The sequence below is a fragment of the Solanum tuberosum genome, unplaced genomic scaffold (genome assembly GCF_000226075.1).
Source record: "Solanum tuberosum cultivar DM 1-3 516 R44 unplaced genomic scaffold, SolTub_3.0 scf00128, whole genome shotgun sequence".
NCBI classification, from domain to species: Eukaryota; Viridiplantae; Streptophyta; class Magnoliopsida; order Solanales; family Solanaceae; genus Solanum; species Solanum tuberosum.
Window position 1 is genome coordinate 1,445,781 of NW_006239053.1, and position 21,872 is coordinate 1,467,652.

General features: G+C 32.8%; 3 protein-coding genes across 3 annotated transcripts; all 3 read right to left on the minus strand.

Moving 5' to 3' along the window:
- Nucleotides 1-1,201: 1,201 nt before the first annotated feature.
- Nucleotides 1,202-2,575, minus strand: LOC102578223 (pathogenesis-related genes transcriptional activator PTI6). The gene has a single exon (XM_006350828.2). It carries the CDS (start codon nucleotides 2,173-2,175, stop codon nucleotides 1,429-1,431), a length of 747 nt encoding a protein of 248 aa, XP_006350890.1. The 5' UTR covers nucleotides 2,176-2,575; the 3' UTR covers nucleotides 1,202-1,428.
- Nucleotides 2,576-6,356: 3,781 nt separating this feature from the next.
- LOC102577791 (ubiquitin-conjugating enzyme E2-like protein) lies at nucleotides 6,357-10,661 on the minus strand (the record flags this gene model as incomplete). Its single annotated transcript, NM_001288198.1, is given in 5 exon segments — nucleotides 6,357-6,745; nucleotides 8,132-8,236; nucleotides 9,263-9,390; nucleotides 10,288-10,373; nucleotides 10,600-10,661. Coding segments are annotated over 4 exon segments (447 nt in total). The 5' UTR covers nucleotides 10,358-10,373; nucleotides 10,600-10,661.
- Nucleotides 10,662-12,779: 2,118 nt separating this feature from the next.
- On the minus strand, nucleotides 12,780-18,026 carry LOC102579114 (probable inactive receptor kinase At5g58300). The gene is made up of 3 exons (XM_015310238.1): nucleotides 17,731-18,026; nucleotides 14,307-15,650; nucleotides 12,780-13,700 (listed from the first exon to the last, which is right to left on the minus strand). The coding sequence occupies exons 2-3, from the start codon at nucleotides 15,595-15,597 to the stop codon at nucleotides 13,102-13,104; spliced, it is 1,890 nt and encodes a 629-aa protein (XP_015165724.1). The 5' UTR covers nucleotides 15,598-15,650; nucleotides 17,731-18,026; the 3' UTR covers nucleotides 12,780-13,101.
- Between the last annotated feature and the right edge of the window lie 3,846 nt (nucleotides 18,027-21,872).

Consider the following 21,872-nt stretch of genomic DNA (forward strand, 5'->3'; position numbering starts at 1 on the left):
TATATATATATATATATATATATATAGTTGCTTTCGGATCTATTTGGTCACCAACCAATAGACCCTACTCAGTCCTATTTCTTCGTATTTATCTTCTTTTTCCAACTTTTTAATTTATTGAATTATTTTCTTTTTTTCTTTCATATTCTCTCAATTTCAAAATACGTGGTGTTTTTATTAATAAAATTACTATTGTTTGATACATGACATTTTACATCATCAAAAAATTACTTTTACTTATTTTATAGAATTGAGTAATTTTCTTAAGAGACCGTATCTATTATTCAAGCTGAAAACATAATTTATTTTAAAATGGAGAAAGTATTAAAGTTTTTGATTTGTGGAATTTTTATCACTCCTTAGCCGCCCTGACTTTGTGGTTGTGCTATAACATTGAAAATTCAATATCTATTTGTTAGTAGCTACGTGTCACACATATATAGCTTGAAAATATAATATTTAAATAAAATATAATGTTGAATAATATTGATGTCGTCTTGAAGGGGACATCCAATAAAATAAAATTAAATATGTTTTAGTATATATTAATACTTTTTTTAAAATTTAATATCAACGTATGAATTGGATGGAGTAAAAGAATTGATTGTATAAGTAGTATCATTAATTTCTTCTATTACATTAAAATAGCAAATTCTTAATTTTAATTAAAGAATGTATCTTATGGTCAACTTTATTCCACATACATTGACAAAGTAGCAATTTTTTAAAATTCTTTAGTCATTAGAAAGATTAAATATTACTATTGTAATAATAATAATGATAATAATAATTATGTTTTAGATCTTAAACAAAATATATTTGATTTAAAATTCTCAAAATCTTTCTCATTTCATACATCTTTTTAGATTAGCACATTGCTCTCACAATATATATTTAATAGAGTAACTTTGTTGACTATTTATAATTTTGTATAATAGACCTAAAAACAATTTGTTTCCACTTCAAGTTTTTTACACGTTCAAAAGAAAATAAGTGCACATAATTATATCATTAAAGCTCAAGAAGAAACATGTTTAACAATCTAGAGGTATATAATATAGAATTTTTCTTTTGTTTTTACGAATAAAATTGATATTTCCAATAGTCTCGATTTTACAATTCCAACATAAAAATAATAACTTATTTTTTTCCAGAATTATAAAACACACCTCGACAGTAAAATACACACATCCCCCTTCACTCTCCTTATCTTCATCGTTAATTAACTCGATTTCACCGTACAAAATTTTTCATATTACAATGTTCACCACAATTAACAGAAAAATAAAAACAAAAATCTCTCACAAAGTCTTCGTATGAATAGAGACTGCTAATCACTATATATATTCCCGCCAAAAATACCACGTCACCAGTCAACTAACCAGTGTGAACCCATTTGCAAAAATAGATGAAATAGCCCCTCGTACACTATCGAGCTTCAAGGGCAAAATCGTCAAAGTCAAACTCGCCGAATTCTTCGCCGTAGTATTTCTCCGTCATAGCAAAATCCGGCAGCCGGAAAAGTGAATCAACGTCGAAACCAAAAGCGTCCACTTCGCAGAACCCTAGATTATCAAACGGCGCAAAATCATCGTTACAGAGGACTGAGGTGGGTGACAAAGCGACGTCGTTTTCGCTTTTATCTCCACCGTCGGCAACAGACTCCGTTTCAGTTTCCGTTACCGTTACCGTTACCTCCGCCGTTGTTGATACCGGAAAATTGGTAACGGCGTCAGGACCTTTGAGCTTAACTGCAGCTTTATCGTAAACGATTGCTGCTTCTTCTGGGGTATCATAAGTTCCCAACCACACCCGTTTTCCACGGGTCGGGTCCCGAATCTCTGCTGCCCAACGACCCCACGGCCTTTGACGAACGCCTCTAAACTTTTTCCGACGAGTGACGTCAGAATCCGGCGAAACCGATCTTCGTTTTCTGTCGCCGATCGATTTGGGAGACGGCATGAGGTTGATCTCCGTCACGTGCCTCTTCACTCTCCGTACAGTATTCCGGCCTTCATCATCGGAAGAATCTGTAGCATCGGCATCTGTAAGTATAATCCTCACAACTCTCTGTAACTCTGAATTGGATTTTTCACTGTGCTCAGAAAAAACATGCTTGTTTGTAGTTACTATGTGTTGAGTGAATTTAATCAACGGAACTGAATTTTCCGTCATGGTATACCAAAAACTTAAAATTACAGTTCGATTTAAAAGATCGGAAAGCAAACAGATCACCAAAAAAATTAAGAAAGTATCATCATAAGTTCATCTTCTTGCTCAAAAAAGAGTATAAAAAGTTTAGTGTGGAAAAAGTTGCAATTATACAAATGATTTGAGAAACAAGTTGATGAGTGGAAAAAGAAAAAGAGATTAATTTCTTTGTTGTTTTTGGCGGGAAACAAACTCCAACTCTCGATCTTCTACTAAAGCCAAAAAGAGCTAAGAAAAGAGAGGAAGTATAAACAGAGAAGGTAGGAGTTTTACTCTCCACTCAAGATATATAGTGCATGGGACAGTAATATACAGCTCTGAAAGGCCACATATACCACGCAGACGAAACAGGTTGGGGCCCCAATTTGGATCCGATTCCACACTGGGACATATACAATGTGAAGCACAACAAAATTTAAATTTGGATGTAATAAATATAAGAGAAAAGACATAAAGTCACGTCTAAAGTTATTCTGAATTTTTGAAAAAGACATCTTAATTATGCAGGCGTCCTATTATCCCTAAACAATTTCAAAGATATATTATTATATCATTTTTCGATCAATTCCAAATTTTAAATGGCAAGTGTTATCACACACCAATTATTGTGTGACACGTGTTAATTTAATTTGAAATATAATACTTTTTTCATTCTAAGTTTTTCTTTATTTCTCTCTCTTACTTTTTGATTTATTTTAATTTTATTACTTTAATTTTAATTTCATTTTAAATTTTACTTCATCTTTCACCTCTACTTTCAAGCTATCCCTCCCTCCATTTTTTTTCTTTTTTTCTTCTTCTTCACCTCTCACCCTCACCTCATCCCACCCTCACGTCAAGATGAGCCCCTCCATTTTCTTTCTTTTTTCTTCTTCTTCTTCGGTCAAATTCCTTTCTTTTCAAAATTATACTATTTTCTAGACTTTGTTGAGTTATAAATAACAAAACTAATTATTTTTATAAGAAAAATCAAAATTTTGAAGGTATCATCAATTAATTTATCTCATTTTCATATAACTTCAAAACTAGAAATGATAATTTTTGAAAGAATCGGGATTCTCCGAAAATTGAAAAGATTTGATTGAAATTTGGATAAAAAACTAAATAATACCTACTAATCATCTTGAAATCTAATGGGTTTATCAAATTGTTACGAAAAGTAATAAAATATTTAGATATAATTTTAAAATTGAAGAGAGTTAAACTAATAGTAGTAAAAAAGGGTAGTAGAGTTATGGTAAAAAGTGACACTAAAAGTGAGAAGCTACAATGAAGATGATTTTTGAAGAAGGAAGAATAAAGAAAAAGACAAAAATAATAAGGAGAAAAAGTTAAAATAATAAGAAAAACAAGAAAATATATTTTATAGCAAAATACTTGTAAAAATATAATTATATTCATTTTTTTAGTTTGTTCGCGCTCTTTAAGAGAGTGCATACACTCTCCATGCTAGATGGACAAAAAATGATGTAATAATATCAGTTCAAGATTGTTTAGGGGTAATAGAACGCTTGCATAGTTTAGGTGTCTTTTTGAAAATTCAGAACAACTTCATGTGTCACTTTATGTCTTTTCTCTAAATATAATTTTAAAGTATACTATACATATATGCTTTTGTTTTATGTTTTTATCTATTACCATGTCAAACTTCCTTCCGTGGATGTCAATAAGCACTCTTTACCTTCCAACTTGAGGAAGTATATATGTTTGAGTCATTAAAAAAGTAAGAACTATGAAAGTTTCAGAGATGAGTAAAAAAAATACGCCTTGTCTATCAATTTGAGTCTTTAAGTTGAAAGAGGTTAAAGGGTTCTATTCCACATAGCCATGAATTTTGAAATTTTTTAATAGTTCAGTTAGTTAACTATCTGATTTTTCATGTTAGGTTATTTGAACATGTTCTATAGATAACTTCAATATTTTTAAGAGAAAGTTTGCAACTAGTAGAGAAGTGTAGTGCAAGTGGACTAAAACGCAGAGTGTTCCACCAAATGGGTATAGGATCTTCTTGGTCTTAATATATGTGACAAGTTTTATTAATTTGTCTAAAAAAGAATGTCATTTTTCGTATATTTAAAAAATAACTTAACTCGACTTTAAAATTCTCATTTATGTTTATTGAGATAATTTATCATAGTCACATAATATTTAAGTCTTATTTCAAACGGTACATATCTTTTTATGTTTTTGTTATGTGTCCAATCAAATAGCGTTACATAAATTTAAAATGGAAGAAGTAAAAATTTTAGTTTTATACTTTACTAAAAACAAGAGGGGATCTTCTTTACAGCTGGTGATTTTAGACATGTCAAACACCCCCAGCCCCACACCCGGCAGCCCCGGCTTTCTTTTCTTTGTATTTATACATAGCAGAAAGTCTCTGGACTTGCATTTTGCTTTTTACCTAACTTTGCACAATTTTCTCTTGATTTTGGAATACGAAATTGCAAGGAAGCCTCCATTGGTTCTCTACGATTTCTTTGAGGTTCTATAATGAGTTAAGGGCCTCCTTTTAAATAGTGGGAAAAGCTTCAAATATGTTATTGAATTTTGAGAAAAGATATATCTATGCCGTTAAAAGTTTGGCTCATCTTTAAAAGTTCAGCTTATCTATGTCATTTCCATTTGATAAAATACCCATTCGTGTCATTATTTGTTAATTGAAAATAGTTCTAGTTTTGCAAAACCATTTTTTACATGTGATCAATTATGATTCAACCACGTCATTAATTAAATCGTCTTTTAAAAGGGAAAAGGCTTAAAATATGTCATCCAACTTTGAGAAAAAAAATCACTTATACCACATGTTAAAAAAATGGCTCATCTATGTTATTTCAGTTAACAAATAATGACATGAATGAGTCTTTTCTCAAATGGAAATGGCATAAATGAACCAAACTTTTAATGGATGACATAAATTAACCTTTTCTTCAAAGTTTGATGACATATTTGAGTCTTTTCCCTTTCATAATTATAATGAAGGCTTCATATCAGTCCACAAAAGTATTAGAGATAATAGGAGGAAACTATTGCGAAGTTGACGCACCTTGTCTTCAACTGCAAATCCATGAGAAAGCTAAAAAGAAGCTATTCTCTTTAGGCAACAGTTTTTATCTAGCATATAATACGTACGGAAATTTTAACTGTGTGTTTCACACAATTGACACGAGTTAAACTAAGCATCAAATGTCTTTCATCAAGAAAAACAATCGAAATGTTTAACTTGAAAAAGAAGCAAAAAGAAGAAGGCCTGATAGTATGGCACGTTAATCTAATCTATAGGCTGAAAAGACTTGTTTGCTTGTAAACCAAGTGATAATCATTTGCACAAATAGTTTTCTTTATTAACCCACTCTTGCACAATCAGCCTACCCCTTCTAATTCCAACTCAATTATTTATTTATTTATTTTTAAATTCCAACTCAATTATACTAACAGACAAATTTCACCTCAAAATAATGCAACTCTAACATCTGGAGCTTCCTAATTGCACCTCCATACTTTTGACCCCTTCTCGAAAGTGATCCATACACAAGCAAAACTTTTACACAGAGAACAAACTACTCTTCCAAAAATAACTACTATTGGACACCAGCCGCATACTTACAATTGGTTTATTGACACACTGCTTATCGTGTGCTTACCTCTTCACGAAATTGAGGGGATGCGTTAAGAAAGTTAGCACAATAACTTCATAAGTAAACGATTCCCAAGGTTCAGATAATGACCTCAGTGTGCATTAGAGTCAGTCGCCCTTACGTCCTGCAGACGGTGGTTCCCACTTTTCTAGAATCATCTGCTCAATCCATCACATTAATTAGCCTCACCCGAATCGTCAGCACCTCTTGCAGGCTGAAGCTGTCCTAAAACGACATGACCAAAAGCCTTGAATCCAGAGTCCCCGATATCTCCACACACATGAAGGAAACAGTCAAATTTTGAAGACCAAAATACAAGGGAGAACTTATCTCATGGAAGAGGGCAGCGAGCCATCGTTAGCTACCTACACAGATTTTCAAGAACCTGCTTTGCACAACTTATAACATAACAGATCACAGGAAAATGGTCTCATACAGAGAATAGTTGCTGTTTAATCATTGGAATTTTTGCCACTCAAAAGATAGCACCCATACAAGAAACTTAGGAAGGAGCAAAGTAAAATTACATTTCAGGTTCTCCCCTCACAAAATTCAACAAATAGATATTCACATATTGAAACATCTCGGTCTTGACAACCTTGACATGATCGGAGTCTATGTAAACTGATTTCCTTACCAACATTTTGTTCTTTCATCCAAAGCACAATGAAGACATTGCATTTAGGAGTGAAAGCAAAATGAATTAGTTGAAATTAAAAGTGTCTCAGACACACCCGAGGACAATCTTGCCGTTATCCCATCGCATATTTTTGAGTCCAGCTACGAGCAGTGGTCTCGTATTTGGCCCTGTCAGTCTTGTACATATGAGCAATTTCTGGTACAAGTGGATCATCTGGGTTTGGATCTGTCAATAGAGAGCAGATGGACAACAGGACCTAAAACATAAAATAGCAGCGTGAGACAAAATCCAAAAGACAATTGAAAAATAAGACATACACACAACAGAATCTTTTCCCTCGCCCTTTTTCCAGAAGGTTTAGTGGTGACTTGGTACATAAACTGATTCTCATCACATTTTGGATAGTTTAATAGAAACATGCAAACAAGAGGACATCAAGCAAAACAAAGAACATAAAATAGAAGAATCGAATTAGTTGATTATATGAGAGTTGTAGGAATACCATTTCTGGAGCAAAAAGAGCAATCTAAAGTGGCAGGTATTGCTCAAAAGATTTTACTGCAGTAACAGCTCAATATTACCACTAAATTATCTTTCACATAAATAAATCATCTGCATCAACATCAACTAGAGGGAAAAGGGAAGACAGAGAGACAAAATGTGCCATAAGTAGTTCACCTAATTTCTACCAAAGATTTAGCAGAAGCAAGTGAGAAGGACTAGTCATTGCATCAGACAATAATAAAGTAAGTACTTATATAATAGGAGCCTAAATGTCAAAAGATATCACACTTGACTTTCTTTATTAAAGAAATGAGCATGATACTTCCCCTCACTTTCCTTTCTTTTATTCTAAATGGAATCATACTTGCTAAGGTGCTGCTTGACATCTGACAGTTGGAGAAAAGGAAAATAACAAATATGTTATTTAAGGCAAGCATGTTTTGAAGGGCATAGTATGATAGATATCTCTTTATTAATAAATATCTTTTTGACTTCTGTTACTTTTTTCTGGACTACTTTTCCTTGAGTCGAGGGTCAAAACAACCTCTCTACCTTTGAGGTAGAAGTAAGGTCTGCATATACTCTACTCTACCCTCCCCAGATCCTACACAGATTATAATGGGTATGTTGTTGTATAGTTACTGTTTTAAGTTGAAACAAGTCATGATAATGTTTAGTTACTGTTCTTTCCTCTTCTACTCTATCCTTCCTTCTGATTGGCATTATTGCTCGCATTCTCTCTTCAAATACAAACATGCCAGTCTAAACCACCCTATTTCCAGAGCACTATCACATTAGTAAAGCCACAGTATAACTTGCCAATCACAGCTCTCACATTCATTTATATTGACATAAAGCTTTTTTAACTAAATATACTCCAGGTCAGATTGTTTGGCCTACCGAGCCATGATTCCAATGCCTCAAAGTCCTTAATTATAAAGAGAGAGGAGATCAAAACTCAACAAGTCTGGACAACAATACATAACAAAAGTCGACCATCTCCACCAAATCATCCGCCATCATCATCATTTTGTTAAATCTAGACTCTGGCTAGGACTCACCTTCATCAAGAAATCTAAGACCAGAAAAAAATATAGCAACATTTAATCGGGACACAAACAAAGACCAAGATACAAACCTTAGATATGGTCAAAGCCGGACTCCATTGCTCTTTAAGGATATCCAAACATATACTTCCATTGCTATTGATGTTAGGGTGGAAAACCTTAGTTCTAAATGCAACCTGAAACAAATAAACAATAAAAAGATCAGCCTTGTCTCATCACCACAAAACTAGTCGACAACTATTAATCAAACACATTCTCAGAATTGGCAGAGAAGAACTCATTCTGCAAATTTCAAACAGTGCCTGAAACAAACAAAATTCTTAGAACCTACAGAACCACCATGAAGGTAAAACTAATCTAACAGCAAACAAACGCCAGCCATCTTCTACATTATGTTGTGCGGACTCTCTGGTGTAAAAGACTAGCATACTTATAGGCATGACAAAACAAAATGGATAAAAAGATTTAATGCCCATGATGATTCAGCTATAATCTTGAACAGCACCCTGAAGTACCAGCTCACTTTAGCACCAGAACATAAGAGAGCAGAGAAAACATAAACTTCTCAACAAAAAACTTCAAATGTCATTTCAAGTAGTGGGGAAAGATCATAAGGAAGTTACAAGCAGTCGTAACTAGTATCCAAGACTTCCTGAAACTTTCCAAAGGGATATGAAACTATCTGTCAATTTTGAGTGTATTCCACCATGTAAGTCTGTGGTCTTATCTCTGTGGTATGTAAATCAAAAAACCACGCTGACAAACAAATGTCAGCATTTTTAATGCTAGCGTTCTGTCTGACCCTTCAACACAGTGGCACATCACCAGCCTTGCCTTAGATTTCTTCTCGTTCAATGCTGTCTTTTCAGCGCTGATGGAAGCATGCCAATGTGATCTTTACATTCTACTGTAAATAAAAACCAGAGATGGCGAAGTAGGCAGTAATTTGAACTTTAATATCATTCAATTCTATATGGACACAGCTAAGCAGGTGAGGTGTCATTCATGAAAGTTCCTGCTGATTTCATGAAAAGACGAAAATTATTCTTAGAAACCTATATGCACATATTTGTGATGCATTCAGTTGATTCCTTTGTATTTGGTTAAATTCATGCAAACTGATACTCTCTAGCTTATAACAATAAAGAATGTAAAGGAACAGACACAGATCTGGACAAGGATGCTGTAGAGCATAGGCATACCTTTGGAGGCTTGAAAGGATAATCAGGAGGGAAATGGATTGAGACCAAAAATACACCTCCTGCATAAGGGCTATCTGTAGGCCCCATGATTGTTGCTTGCCAATGGAACATATCCTCAGCCACTGGACCTGTATTTTACAAAATATGCTATTTAATATCGACATAACAGCCATGTGATTAAAGTACCCACTTTAACAAATGTATAATCACACTCAGCACCTAAATCTAAGAGAAAAAACAATTCCTCATCAGACAAATGACAAAATATGCATTAGGAGAAGTACAACAAAGAATGATACAGAAATTTGATAGACAATTATAAGTAACATTCACAATCTTCAGAGAGCCATATATTGAATGTTAAATTCTCAGAAGTGAGAAAGAGAAACCAATATAAAGATGCAATACAACCAGGGTTGTACACAAGCTGGTCGGACACCACTATCATATAACAAAAGTAAAACTCGAAAAATAAAATAAAAAGAGAACCAAATCTGCATTCAGCTGCTGTTAACTCGTAACGGATCAACCTACTAATGATACCAATAATGTTTTTTCCATAACATTAGTGTCCAAGCTTGCTAACAGACACTTTTGAGTACACCAACGATACCAGCTACCTCCAACTAGTATATGTATCGTATGACCTTATCCACCAAAGCATAGGCAAATGGGAGTGATTCACCTAGTTCACCTCTACTGAGATTTGAATCTTGGATGCTAACATATTTACTCTAACTCAGCTCTTGGACAACTAGGCTACCACCGGGGGCTAATGCCACTAATTTTTACAGAAACAGACATTTAAATCATGCAATTCTGCTAGTACAGAAACCAAAAAATAGGTTCAGCAAACTACTAAATCAGACTTGTTCTAAACTAGAAGCATTAGCAAAACAAAAACTGCAGAAAACATCGGAAATTCAACCACGCTGACCTAATTATTGGTCTTCAGCTAACAAACCTAGCACATAAGTTCAGCAACCAGAAGTGGAAGGCAAAAATAGGAATTACAGCAGACATACCAGCGCTGCATGAGGTGGGAGGATCCTTCTGCAAATCCTTAAGCTCCTTCAATATGCGCTTCGATGCCATAATTCAGCCCGTATACCTTCAAATCCAAGTCCTAAGCAATTATTATTACAATTTTTTCATCAAAATCCACAGATCTCCATATTCAAGTAAAGTAGAAAACAGTTACACACACAAATTAAGGTCACAGAATTACAAAACTGAAGCTTATAATAACTCAAACAGATAAAACTACGAGATCTAATGGATTGTTCATGCGGAAAATCCTAGATATTCTTAATTAACAATAATATGCAGAAAAATACCTGAATTAAGAGGAGGAAGATGTGGAAGACAATTGAATGGAGATTTGCAGAGCTCGGATTAGGTTTTGAGCCAATCCTATGGAAGAAATAGAAAACAACATTCACTCTGTTACCATTTATACAACACACTCATTTTTAGTCCATTCCAAAAAAATGAGATATTTAACTATTTAATTTTAAAATATCTACTCCATTTTATAGCTGAATAAATATTTATAATTTATAAATTTTAAAAAATATTCAAACAATCTGCTATTTTATAAGTAAATAAATATTATTTCTAATGTATATAAATTGGAATGGAGAAAATAAATATTATTTCTACATTACGTATACGAAATGCTATTCGTAACCATATTTTATAGTGGGGCCCAGAAGCAAGGCTGCAGAATAGTCTACTGAAGTCATAATGTGCACATAGCTTGTAGAATTGGCACTAGCCCGTAGAGGTGTACATAGTCGAGTTGATTTGGGTTTTTTAATTATCAAACCAAATTATTTGTGTTGGATTTTTAAATTTATAAACCAAATTAAATCAATAAAACTCGGGTTTTTCAACCTCGGGTTTTTTCAGATTTTTCGGTTTTTCGGGTTGTTTCGGGTTTTTCCGGTAAAGTATTCATACAAACATATAATTTACTTGTACTTCAAATATTTCTTTAATCCTACCAAAATACAACTATCTAAGATGTTTCTTAAAAATACAACACAATATGATATGATTAATGACACTAAAATATCCAACAAAAATAATAATAATGAAATCGCGTAAAACAAATATTGCAAATTAACAAGTCATAATAAAAATGATCATAATTTAAAAGTACTAAATCATGCTAAAATTAAGTTTAATAAGTATTAGTTACATGACTAAACGTAGGGGAGTACATAGCCGAGTTGGTTCGGGTTTTTCAAATATCAAACCAAACCATTTGTGTCGGATTTTAAATTTATAAACCAAACCAAATCAATAAAACTCGGCTTTTTCAACCTCGGGGTTTTTCGGATTGTTTCGGGTTTTTCCAGTAAAGTATTCATACAAACCATATAATTTACTTGTACTTCAAATATTTCTTTAGTCCTACCAAAATACAACTATCTAAGATGTTTCTTAAAAATATAACACAATATGATATGATTAATGACACTAAAATATCCAACAAAAAAATAATAATGAAACGCGCAAAACAAATATTACAAATTATTAAGTCATAATGATTTAAGAGTACTAAATCATGCTAAAATAAGTTTAATAAGTATTAGTTACATGACTAAACGTAGGGGAGTACATAGCCGAGTTGGTTCGGGTTTTTCAAATATCAAACCAAACCATTTGTGTCAGATTTTTAAATTTATAAAGCCCATTCATAATTCTAAGTTTCAAACTTGAAATAATATATTAAAAGATAAAAACTATGAAAAAGTATAAGAAATATTTTAAAATTATATCAAAGTAAATATTTTTATGTATAAAATAAAATTTTAAAATTATATATATAAATTCGGGTTGGTTTGGTCTCGGGTTGGTTTTTTTTAGTTAAAACCAAACCAACCCAAATATAGTCGATTTTTTTTTTTCAAAACCAAACCAAGTCAAACCAAACCACTAGTCGAGTTTTTTTTTCGGGTTGACTCGATTTGCGGTTTGGTTCGGTTTTCGGTTCGATTTTGTACACCCCTAACACTAGGTAACCACTTTTAGGACCAATATTTGAATTTTAGCCAATTTATAAATTATTTAATGTTTAGCCATTAATTAAAAAGCGGGAAAAAAATATTGCCTCTAATTTTTCCAGTGTCGTTAAGTTTTGCGATTCGAGCTTTATGATTATCAACTTTTAGTGTTAGTGTTATGAAGTTCGATTTTATAGTTTAAACTTCAGAAATATGAAGTTCGAATTTTATAGTTCAAATTCTATGTTTGTGATGTGAAGTTCAATTGTTGTGGTTCCAACTTTGTGTCACGCAAACAATAAGAAGAAAAAAAAGGAGACGCCAATGCATACTATAACTACTTTCTATTTGACTAGTTGCATAATTAGTGATAGAAATGTGTAACATATTATATTTACAAATAAAAACACATGGCAGTATAAATAAACGATTTCAATATACAGTACTCACTAGAATTTATAAATTACTTGGTGTTTGAATGCCATAAAAATGATTTCACACCAAAATCCAAACACACAGCAAATGAATTGCTTCGACATGTTGCATAAATCAGATGTTAATAAGTGCAGTGCAGATTGAATCTTACAACAAATGACAAGAGTTCTTAAACGAAAAGAAAAAGGAAGATGATTAACTTGTCTACTATATCTCCTAAGGAAAACAAATCCACACTTTCCTAGATACACTTGTCAATAGGATTGAATCAGAAAATTTAGGGAAAGAAAACATGTATGTTGTTGCACTGGGTAATCGAATCGAATGAATTTCACAGGACTTACAAATTGCAAGTCAGAAATCCAAGGAATATGCACATTTGAATCATAGGATCTATTCTCTTTCTGAAGAATGCCTGTTTTCGGAGTTAGATTGCCTGACGTCTTCAATCATTCTAACAACTTCCTCCATGTTGGGTCGCATGTCCGGGACCTTTACAACACATGCCATAGCAATTTGCAGCATTTGTACCATCTCTTCTTCAATGTTTTGAAATCTCATCAAATCGACGTCAAAAACCTCTGACGTCCATTCCTCCCTGACAACTGATTGGACCCACCTAGGAAGGTCAACCATGTCATCACGCCCTGGTGATTGCATAGGCTGCTTACCAGTAAGCATCTCGAGTAGTAAGACACCGAAGCTGTAGACATCTGATTTATGACTATGCTTTCGGCTTTCTATCACCTCAGGAGCACGGTACCCTGGATATCGAGATGGGGCTGCAGGGAAGTTCATTATAGGGGCTAAACCAAAATCTGAGATGCAAGCTTCCATATCTTGCTTGAGTAGGACGTTTGAGGACTTTATATTTCCATGAGTAAATTTTGGACCACCCATTGAATGGATGTGGGCAATACCCTTTGCTGCTGCAAGAGATATTTTAACTCTCGACTCCCAGTCCAATGGAGTCCTTCCCGGAGTCCTGTTTCCTAAATGATAGTGGGGTTTGATAGGGTTAGAGAACAGAAATATCAGCAGTACGTAACATCATTGGCAGTATACTTAACATTGATAAGTTTATGCAGGTTAGTGAATGAAGATGAATTCACTTCTGGTGTAGTCTTCCAGGATAGATAATAGGTATATCATACATGAAATTCTTCAGCACTAGCAGCTTTCCAGTTAGACAAACAGCAAGATAGTGCGAGCAATAAACTACCAGTGATAAGAAAAAGAAAGCCAGCAAGTGTCAATATGTTGCTACAGAAACAATAGATACAGAATAACATAAGAGCTGTTTATACTCATATAATAGACCTATAAAGATCAAACTGATGCATATATTCTAAAGAAGACTTTTTCTTCTCTAACTTTACAATAAGCTACAAGAAAGAATGCTTCTTTTCACACCAGTTCACAAGTTTAAAAGTTCAAACTCACATTGTTTAGATTCGTTTAGGACATTACTTGAGTGCATTTTGTATTGTGTTAGAAGCTTACTATCAGGCATTCAATCACAAAGAGTGAATCAAGTTACTCCACCAAACGCTAGAAATAGAAAAAGGAAATGACGATGAGAGCATATGATGCCTTACCATGCAAGAGCATTGACAAGTTGCCCATTGAGAAATAACCATACACCAGTAACTTCTCATCCTTGGAGTAATAATAAGCACGTAAAGGAACCACATTTGGATGCTGTCCAACTCTACCAATAATTTCCATCTGCTGTTCAAAGTCCTTCTTCCCCACAATGACTTCTTTTAGTCTTTTAACCACCACTGTTGATGACTCCTCCAAAATAGCCTTATAAGCAGTTCCAAAACTCCCCTTTCCTAGCACTTCAGCTGAGGCCCTCAATAGGTCCTCGAGATCGAAATTGTAAGAGCTGCCTTCAAAGAAAACAAGCTTATTTTTGTCAGGTTCTTGCACCCCACTACCGAACTCTTCCCTCGGTTTTTCACTCCTTCCTCCACCCGGAGATTTCCCTTTCCGCACACCTCTGCCATCACCCCTTTTTCTTTTCAGGCAGCACAAAACGAGGATCACAACTAGCAGCAAGACCAGCACAACCCCTCCAGCAGCAATAGCAAGAATAACTCCTAGTTTAAGTTTCTTTTTTGAACTTTTTTCTTGAGTGTTTGGGGAGGGTGCAGGTGGGGAAGGGGAAGGGGAAGGAGGGGATGGTGGTAGAACAGGTGAACAAGGATTTAAGGGTAGTCCACACAAGAGTGAGTTCCCCACAAAGGAGGAATTTGGAAACTTTTGGAGGGATAATGGAATAGAACCATTAAGATTGTTGTGGCTTATATTAATATGTTTTAGCCTTGGAAGAGTAATATTGGGTATGGGTCCAGAAAGCAAGTTATTCTGGAGGCTTAAACCTGTTAGCTGAGACAAATTCTGAATTGTTTCAGGTATCTTTCCAGTGAAGAAATTATGAGATAGGTCCAAAACATTCAGTTTATTTGAAAGAGAAGAAGGAATAGGTCCAGATAAGTTATTTTGCTGTAAGAACAGGAATTGGAGAGAAGGAAGTGAAGTGATAGCGGAAGGAAGGTTTCCACTGAGACGATTGGATCGAAGGCTGATAATCCTTAAGCTATCCATCTTCCCAAAAGTATTTTTTGGAAGTGAACCAATGAGTCCAACTCCTGGAAGTCGTACTTCCACCACATGGGCTCCATCATTACTACAAGTAACGCCTACCCAAGATGAGCAAATAGGAGTGGCAGGATCCCAGTTGATCTTCCAGCCATGTGGGACTGCTGCAGCAAAGTCAAGAAGGGCTTGTTTGTCTGAGTTTAGATCACCACGGCACAGCGAAAGAAGAGTTGCTACAACAAAAAGAGAATGTAGCAGTTGATTGGTGTGGTAGATTCTCATGAGGAAACCTTCAACAGATTGAAAGCCACTATGCTGCCAGTATTGTGGTCGTCCTGGAATAATTCAGTAGATAAACATTTTGAGAACCAAACAAACACCAAAGGTGAGAGAGGAAGGATAAACAAAGACATTTTGACATAGCAAGCATCTATGCAGTCAAAGATATAAGAATATCCTCAAGAAATATGTTTGGAATCTGCACTAAATTTTCATGAACTAAAACTGGATAACTTTTTATGGATTCCAATTAACAATTATTATGTGTCCAACTAATGTTTCTCTTTGCACATTCGTTCCAAAAGCACTTAGCAATGAACTAGACTTATACAATTTCTTATGAATGCCAAATAGTAATTGTTCTACATTTAACTAATTTTTCACCATCTACAGAAGAAGATTAATAAAACTAATCATGTTCTCATGGAATAAAAAGAAGAATAAAAAAAAGAAAAAAACAGTCAGTCAAATAACATAGTATGATGAAAGCTCTGCTGACTTGGTTAAAAATCATATCCACCATACTAACAACTTATAATTACTTCAAAAGCTATTCAATCTCATAGATACTGATGCCAAGAAATAAACAAAATGCAAAAGAGATGCTGGAAACAAAAACCAGAAACCTTGCCATATCACTTTCTAAGCCAAAAATAACGAAAACCTTAACAATGAAGTGGGCGAAAATGTTACAGATGGATGAATGATTACACCAAAATAAAATAAAAAGATGCTAAGATATACCAAACCATGTACAATATTAAACAGCTCAAAACAGAAGAATTAGCGAGATTAGAAAAGAATATAGTAGAAGAAGAAACATTTAACAGAAAAAACTTTGGTTCACAAATATTCCATTCTCAATTTCATGAACAAAAGAGTCTTGAAGTAGAAGAGCAAGAGCTAATACATACAAATAAGCCTTCTGAGGATGGATAAACTTAACCTTGCCTCCTTTAGGTTCAAAAAAAGAAAACCATTCTGGTTGGCATTATGAGCCACCCTCGGTTTTGGTAAAAACTCTAACTGAAGAAGAAACCTTCCGGGATGGAAACTCTTTTTTTTTGGTGTTACGTGTGAGAAATGGTGTTAGGCCTTAGGTCACCCTCTTTTGTAATTATATTATTAATAAACAAGAGATGTTTTGAGAAAAAAAAAAAAACATACAAATAGCTAGCACTTAAGTATTCTAACATGATAGTATCTAATAAGCAACGGGAAGGAAAATAACCACTCCATCAAGTCAACCCGGGACTAGACTAACCCATTTAATTACAAGTTTTTCAATCCTGATGTCATGATAATTCTTATTCAAGGTTGGAGCTTGAAACAGTTGATGAAGAAGAACTACATCAAAAAATCTACCAGATCATGGGATTTTTATTATTATTATTATTACTATTTTGGGGGTTGGGGATTACCTATTACCACATTCATAATTCTTCTTCAAGTAAATGTCAAAGAGAGTTGGGTTAATTAAGACTATTGAACAACCCCAACTCATATGAGGTCCCAGTAATAGGGAATCCTAAGCTTCCTTTACACAAATATAATCCAATGATAGTTCATAATGACTAACAACATTTTCAATTTCTCAATTCATTGTACTTCCACATTATCAAAGAAGCAAACACTGAAGACTGAACAACATACAGAACCTAACATGGTCTTGCTACTTAATAGTCCACCGCCGGAGCCAGGGGTGAAAGCTGGAAAATCATACCATATATACAAGTTCAAAAAAAAAGAAATAGAAAAAAATCATACATAGTTTATCATTATATTTCTTTCTTTATTTTTCAATCACTTTAGTGAAAATCCTAGCTCCGCCGCTACTTAATACTCCTCCCTCCAATGAGTCTAATTTTCTGCATGAATTCATCACGGATTTCCTAATTAATTTTTAAAAATCAAATTTAAAGCTACAAAAAAAAAAAATACTATCAGAAAACCTTCAAAAATCATATTTCAAAATAAATAAAAATTGACTGTTCAATCTAACAATGCCAAACAAATAGGAAACAAATAAGCAAACAGATCTGCCACCAAAATTAGCAGAAAACACAAAAGAAATCAAGCTAAACAAATACAAAATTATAAATTTCAACAAACAATATGAAATCGCAGTGTAATTACCTATAAAATAGAGAAAGCACTTGAAGTTCTAGGAGTAATACTGAGGTTCTGAGGTGAAATTAACAGTAAACATGAACATCAAATCGAATTCATCGAGTTGCAGTAACCACATTTTGCGCAGAATAAGACCCGACCCGACCCGTTTAGCTTGAGCTGAAGTAGTAAGAGATTTGGATCTGTGTTAATGGAGAAGAAGGAGGAGTGTTTAGTGCCAAGTACAAAGTGAAGAGTGAGAGGTGGAGAAATGGTAAAAGGAATTTCAGCTTTTTTGTAATGAATCTGTTTTTTTTTTCTTCTATTAACAGCTAACTGAATATACATCGTATTTATTTTATCGATTTTTTTTATTTTTTTTATGTTGCTGAGATAATAAGAGTATAATTGTCTCTACTAAAATAAATATTAGAGTATAATACTTAGCAAAGTGAACGTCTTTTTAAAAAAAAAAAATATTAATTGATTTGTTATTTATAGTTTTTCCCTCTCACATTTCTTATGTGATCACACTGATATATTTTATATATTTTTAATTAAGATATTACGATATTTTTAATGATTTTTTTTCGTGAATTGTTGAAGCTATCAAAAGAATATAATATGTTTGAATATAAAATCCAGACGTACAAGTAATTTCATAATTTTTCAAGATATTTGATGAAATTGAAAGAATATAAAGATGTCACAAGTCTTAAATTAAATTTAACTATAAAATATAATGCGGACGTTAAGCTCTAGCTCTTTCTCTTATTAATTTTTTGTTGTGTTTAAGTAATAATTTTAATATATAGTACTATTAAGAAATTAATTTTGTAGTCTTCTTTTGAATAATAAACATATCTTTAATGTTAACACAATGCAGGGGCGGCTCAACGACTTTGAAAAAAAAGCAATTGCCTTAGGCCCCAAAATTTGAGGGGCCTCATTTTAAAAAAAATAAATAGGTTGTAAGTATTTTTTTTAAAAAAAAAACATAGAGTATTGCTTATAGAAAATAAAATCTTTTCATAAAAAAGCAAAGAAGTAATAGAAGTTCGACAAATTATGAATACTATGTCTCAAGAAAAATTAAATAATTAGCTATAATAAACTTCATAAAAAATATATATTTGAATTTAAGGCCTCCATTCGGATTTGGCTTAAGGCCACCGATTTATTAGAGCCGCCGCTGACATAATGTAATCCATATATAATTCAGATATTATATAACGATTTGATCCATTTGAATTACCAAAAACAAAGCTACCTGAAAAGTAATACACAAATTAAATAAATAAATATTATTAATAATAATAGTAATAATAAAAAAAATAATGTACTCTGAAGTGAAGTTTGCACTTGTGAATGACAGTTGGATCACAGGAAGGATAGGTTGGCAATTACTACTCCTTTTAGAGGTGAAGGTGGATGGTTGAAGACTACTTGGTTGGTGTATATTTAATGTACATGCATAAAAGTTATTCTTGCTGAATAATTACACAACAATGAAAATAATATATCTCATGTAATTTTATAATCAAAAGTTTAATAAAATATATATAATCGTAGTCCATTAACTTCTCGCGTATATGAAATAGAGAAATTATATCTAATAGATTCTCAACTCAAAAGAAAAGAAGATGATTTTTTTTTGGAAACATTGCATCTATAAATAAATCATACAATATACAAATTTGAATTTAATCGATCGTAATACAAACACAGAAAGAAAAAAAATCATTTTGACCCAATATGCTTGTAATTTGGTTAATACTTATAAGGATTCTATAGACAAACTAAACTCTTTTTGCTAGTCATGCTGAAACAAAGTGCCCAAAAAGAATAAGAAAAAGAACAGGTCAATAAGAAAGATACAAAAAGTATAAAGGAAAAAATGAAGCACATGGTCCCCAATAAAACATATGAAATTGGCATGGTGTATTAATTAAATTAAGAGAAGGGTTTAATATAGGAAGATTCAATTTTGTAGCCTTTACAAATTTGTTTCAGTATTGACTTTTTTATAAGAGATTTCCATGGTCACCTATAAGAAATTTTTATTTTTATACATAAAACGCTTAAAGAGGTTATTTCTATTGTTCAATTGATATAAGTGGCCAGACAAGATTATTTGCTCGTTAATATCAGAGTAATTTTGTGGGAGTGTACTATGGGCAACTGTAAAATTGATTAATTGGTTGTTAACAATTTGGGTATCTTGTCCTACTCAATGACTATCATATTATCGTAACTTTGGTGACTCAGTAATTTTTTATGATAAATTTAAATTCACATGACATAAGTTTTATTAAACGGAATATATATTATTATTTGGAATGAGGTTTGTGCTATTAGTAGGGGTATAAAATAGACATGTTTCAATTTATTTTAATCTTTCCTATTCAGCATATCTATAATTTGAATTGATATATAAACCTAAATTAATCATTGTACGACTAAACAAACTAGCCATAGCCATAGCCAATTAACACTCTGGAGAATCCAATTCCTGATAAATTTAAAAAGGCTGGACAAGACCATTTCCAATCCACCTCTATTTTACTCTTACACTCTCTATTTCACCTTTTTAATAATTTATTATTATTTCTATTACTTTCTAATTAACTTATTATTTTACATATAATGTCATTAATTAAATATCTAATATTCATAATTTTTTTTAAACGTAATATAATATTTTTAAAAAAATATTATTTAAATACAAGATAACAATATAATACATATTATAATGACTACATTAATTATACTGCACAACATGATAATTGAGGATGAACGGAATCCTAATGCACAAATTCAAGATGTCGTAGAGGCTCCAACTCCAACGACAGAAATGGTGGTAGATGAAAATCTCCGATTTGAACAATTTTTAGCTAGACATAAAAAAATTAAGAACAAAAATGCTCATTTTGAACTCCGTAATGCATTAATAGAACATTTATGGGAGCAACATAATAATTTTGTAAATTGAGTATATGTAATATTTATGTAATTGTATTTCACTTTTATTTGAATTTGTCCATTAATTTATATATTATATTATATTTTCTTACGATTTATATTATTTAAAAATTTAGAATAAAATATAATTTTATATTAAATAAAATATTTATAAAAATATTTTTTTCTATCTCATGAAAATTATATAAAGTAATTATTTGGGAGAAGGAAATAAAGGATTTATAGTATGAAATAAGAAAATAAGAATGAAATAGAAATAATAATATAATATTGAGGAGAGAAAAACATATTTTTTTTAGAGAGAAATAGAGAATTGGGTTGAAATTGATTGTCTGGAAAAAAAAAAAACTCTATATTTGGAGAGTAAAATAGAGTATAGGATTGGAGATGCCCTCAGATACAAAACAAAATTTCTGAGAGTTGATAAGCAAAGAGGAAAATTCCGTATTTCGGTATGAAATCTCAACTTCACAAGCAAGAGTTCACCACTCGATCGAAGCAACTAACGCAACTAAGAGATGCAAAGGGCAACCGGCGAGATATAAGACAAATAAAACAGGTATTGCAGCAATAAGGCTAGTCATTTGAACATAAGGGTTCGTACTAATTTTAAGGACTTGACCTCATCAGCCTTACAAATCATTAATCAGTCTGGAGAGGATCACACACGAAGAGGAAGAGGTGTATTACTTGAACATAAAATTCAACCGAAAGGTTTATCTATCTACTATCATGCTATCAAGATCCAGACTGTGACCATGGAGCAGGGGGAAAAAGGACATAAAGACACTGTTAATTCAAACAGCGAGGAGTCAAATGCATATTTTAGGGACACAGGACATGAGAAAATTACCAACACACAATTATATCACAATTTAAAGATTATCAAGCTTAATGGACAATTGATAATCATGTGAGAAGTGATCACTAATGTAAGCACACCTTTAGTACCAGATGAAGCTACAAAGAAGCACAACCAGACCTGGTATGGCTAAAGTAAAAGTGAAGACGGACTTACCCCCACTGGAAACAAGTTTGGGTTGGGCTGGAGGATGAAAATTCTCCACTTATACAAGTATAGAAGCTAGAATATGAATACATCCCCAATAATTGTAAACACGATAGAAAAAATTAGAGCGTGTGATGATGAATAGCAGAGTTATTGAAAGGCAAAAGGTAGCTAAAAT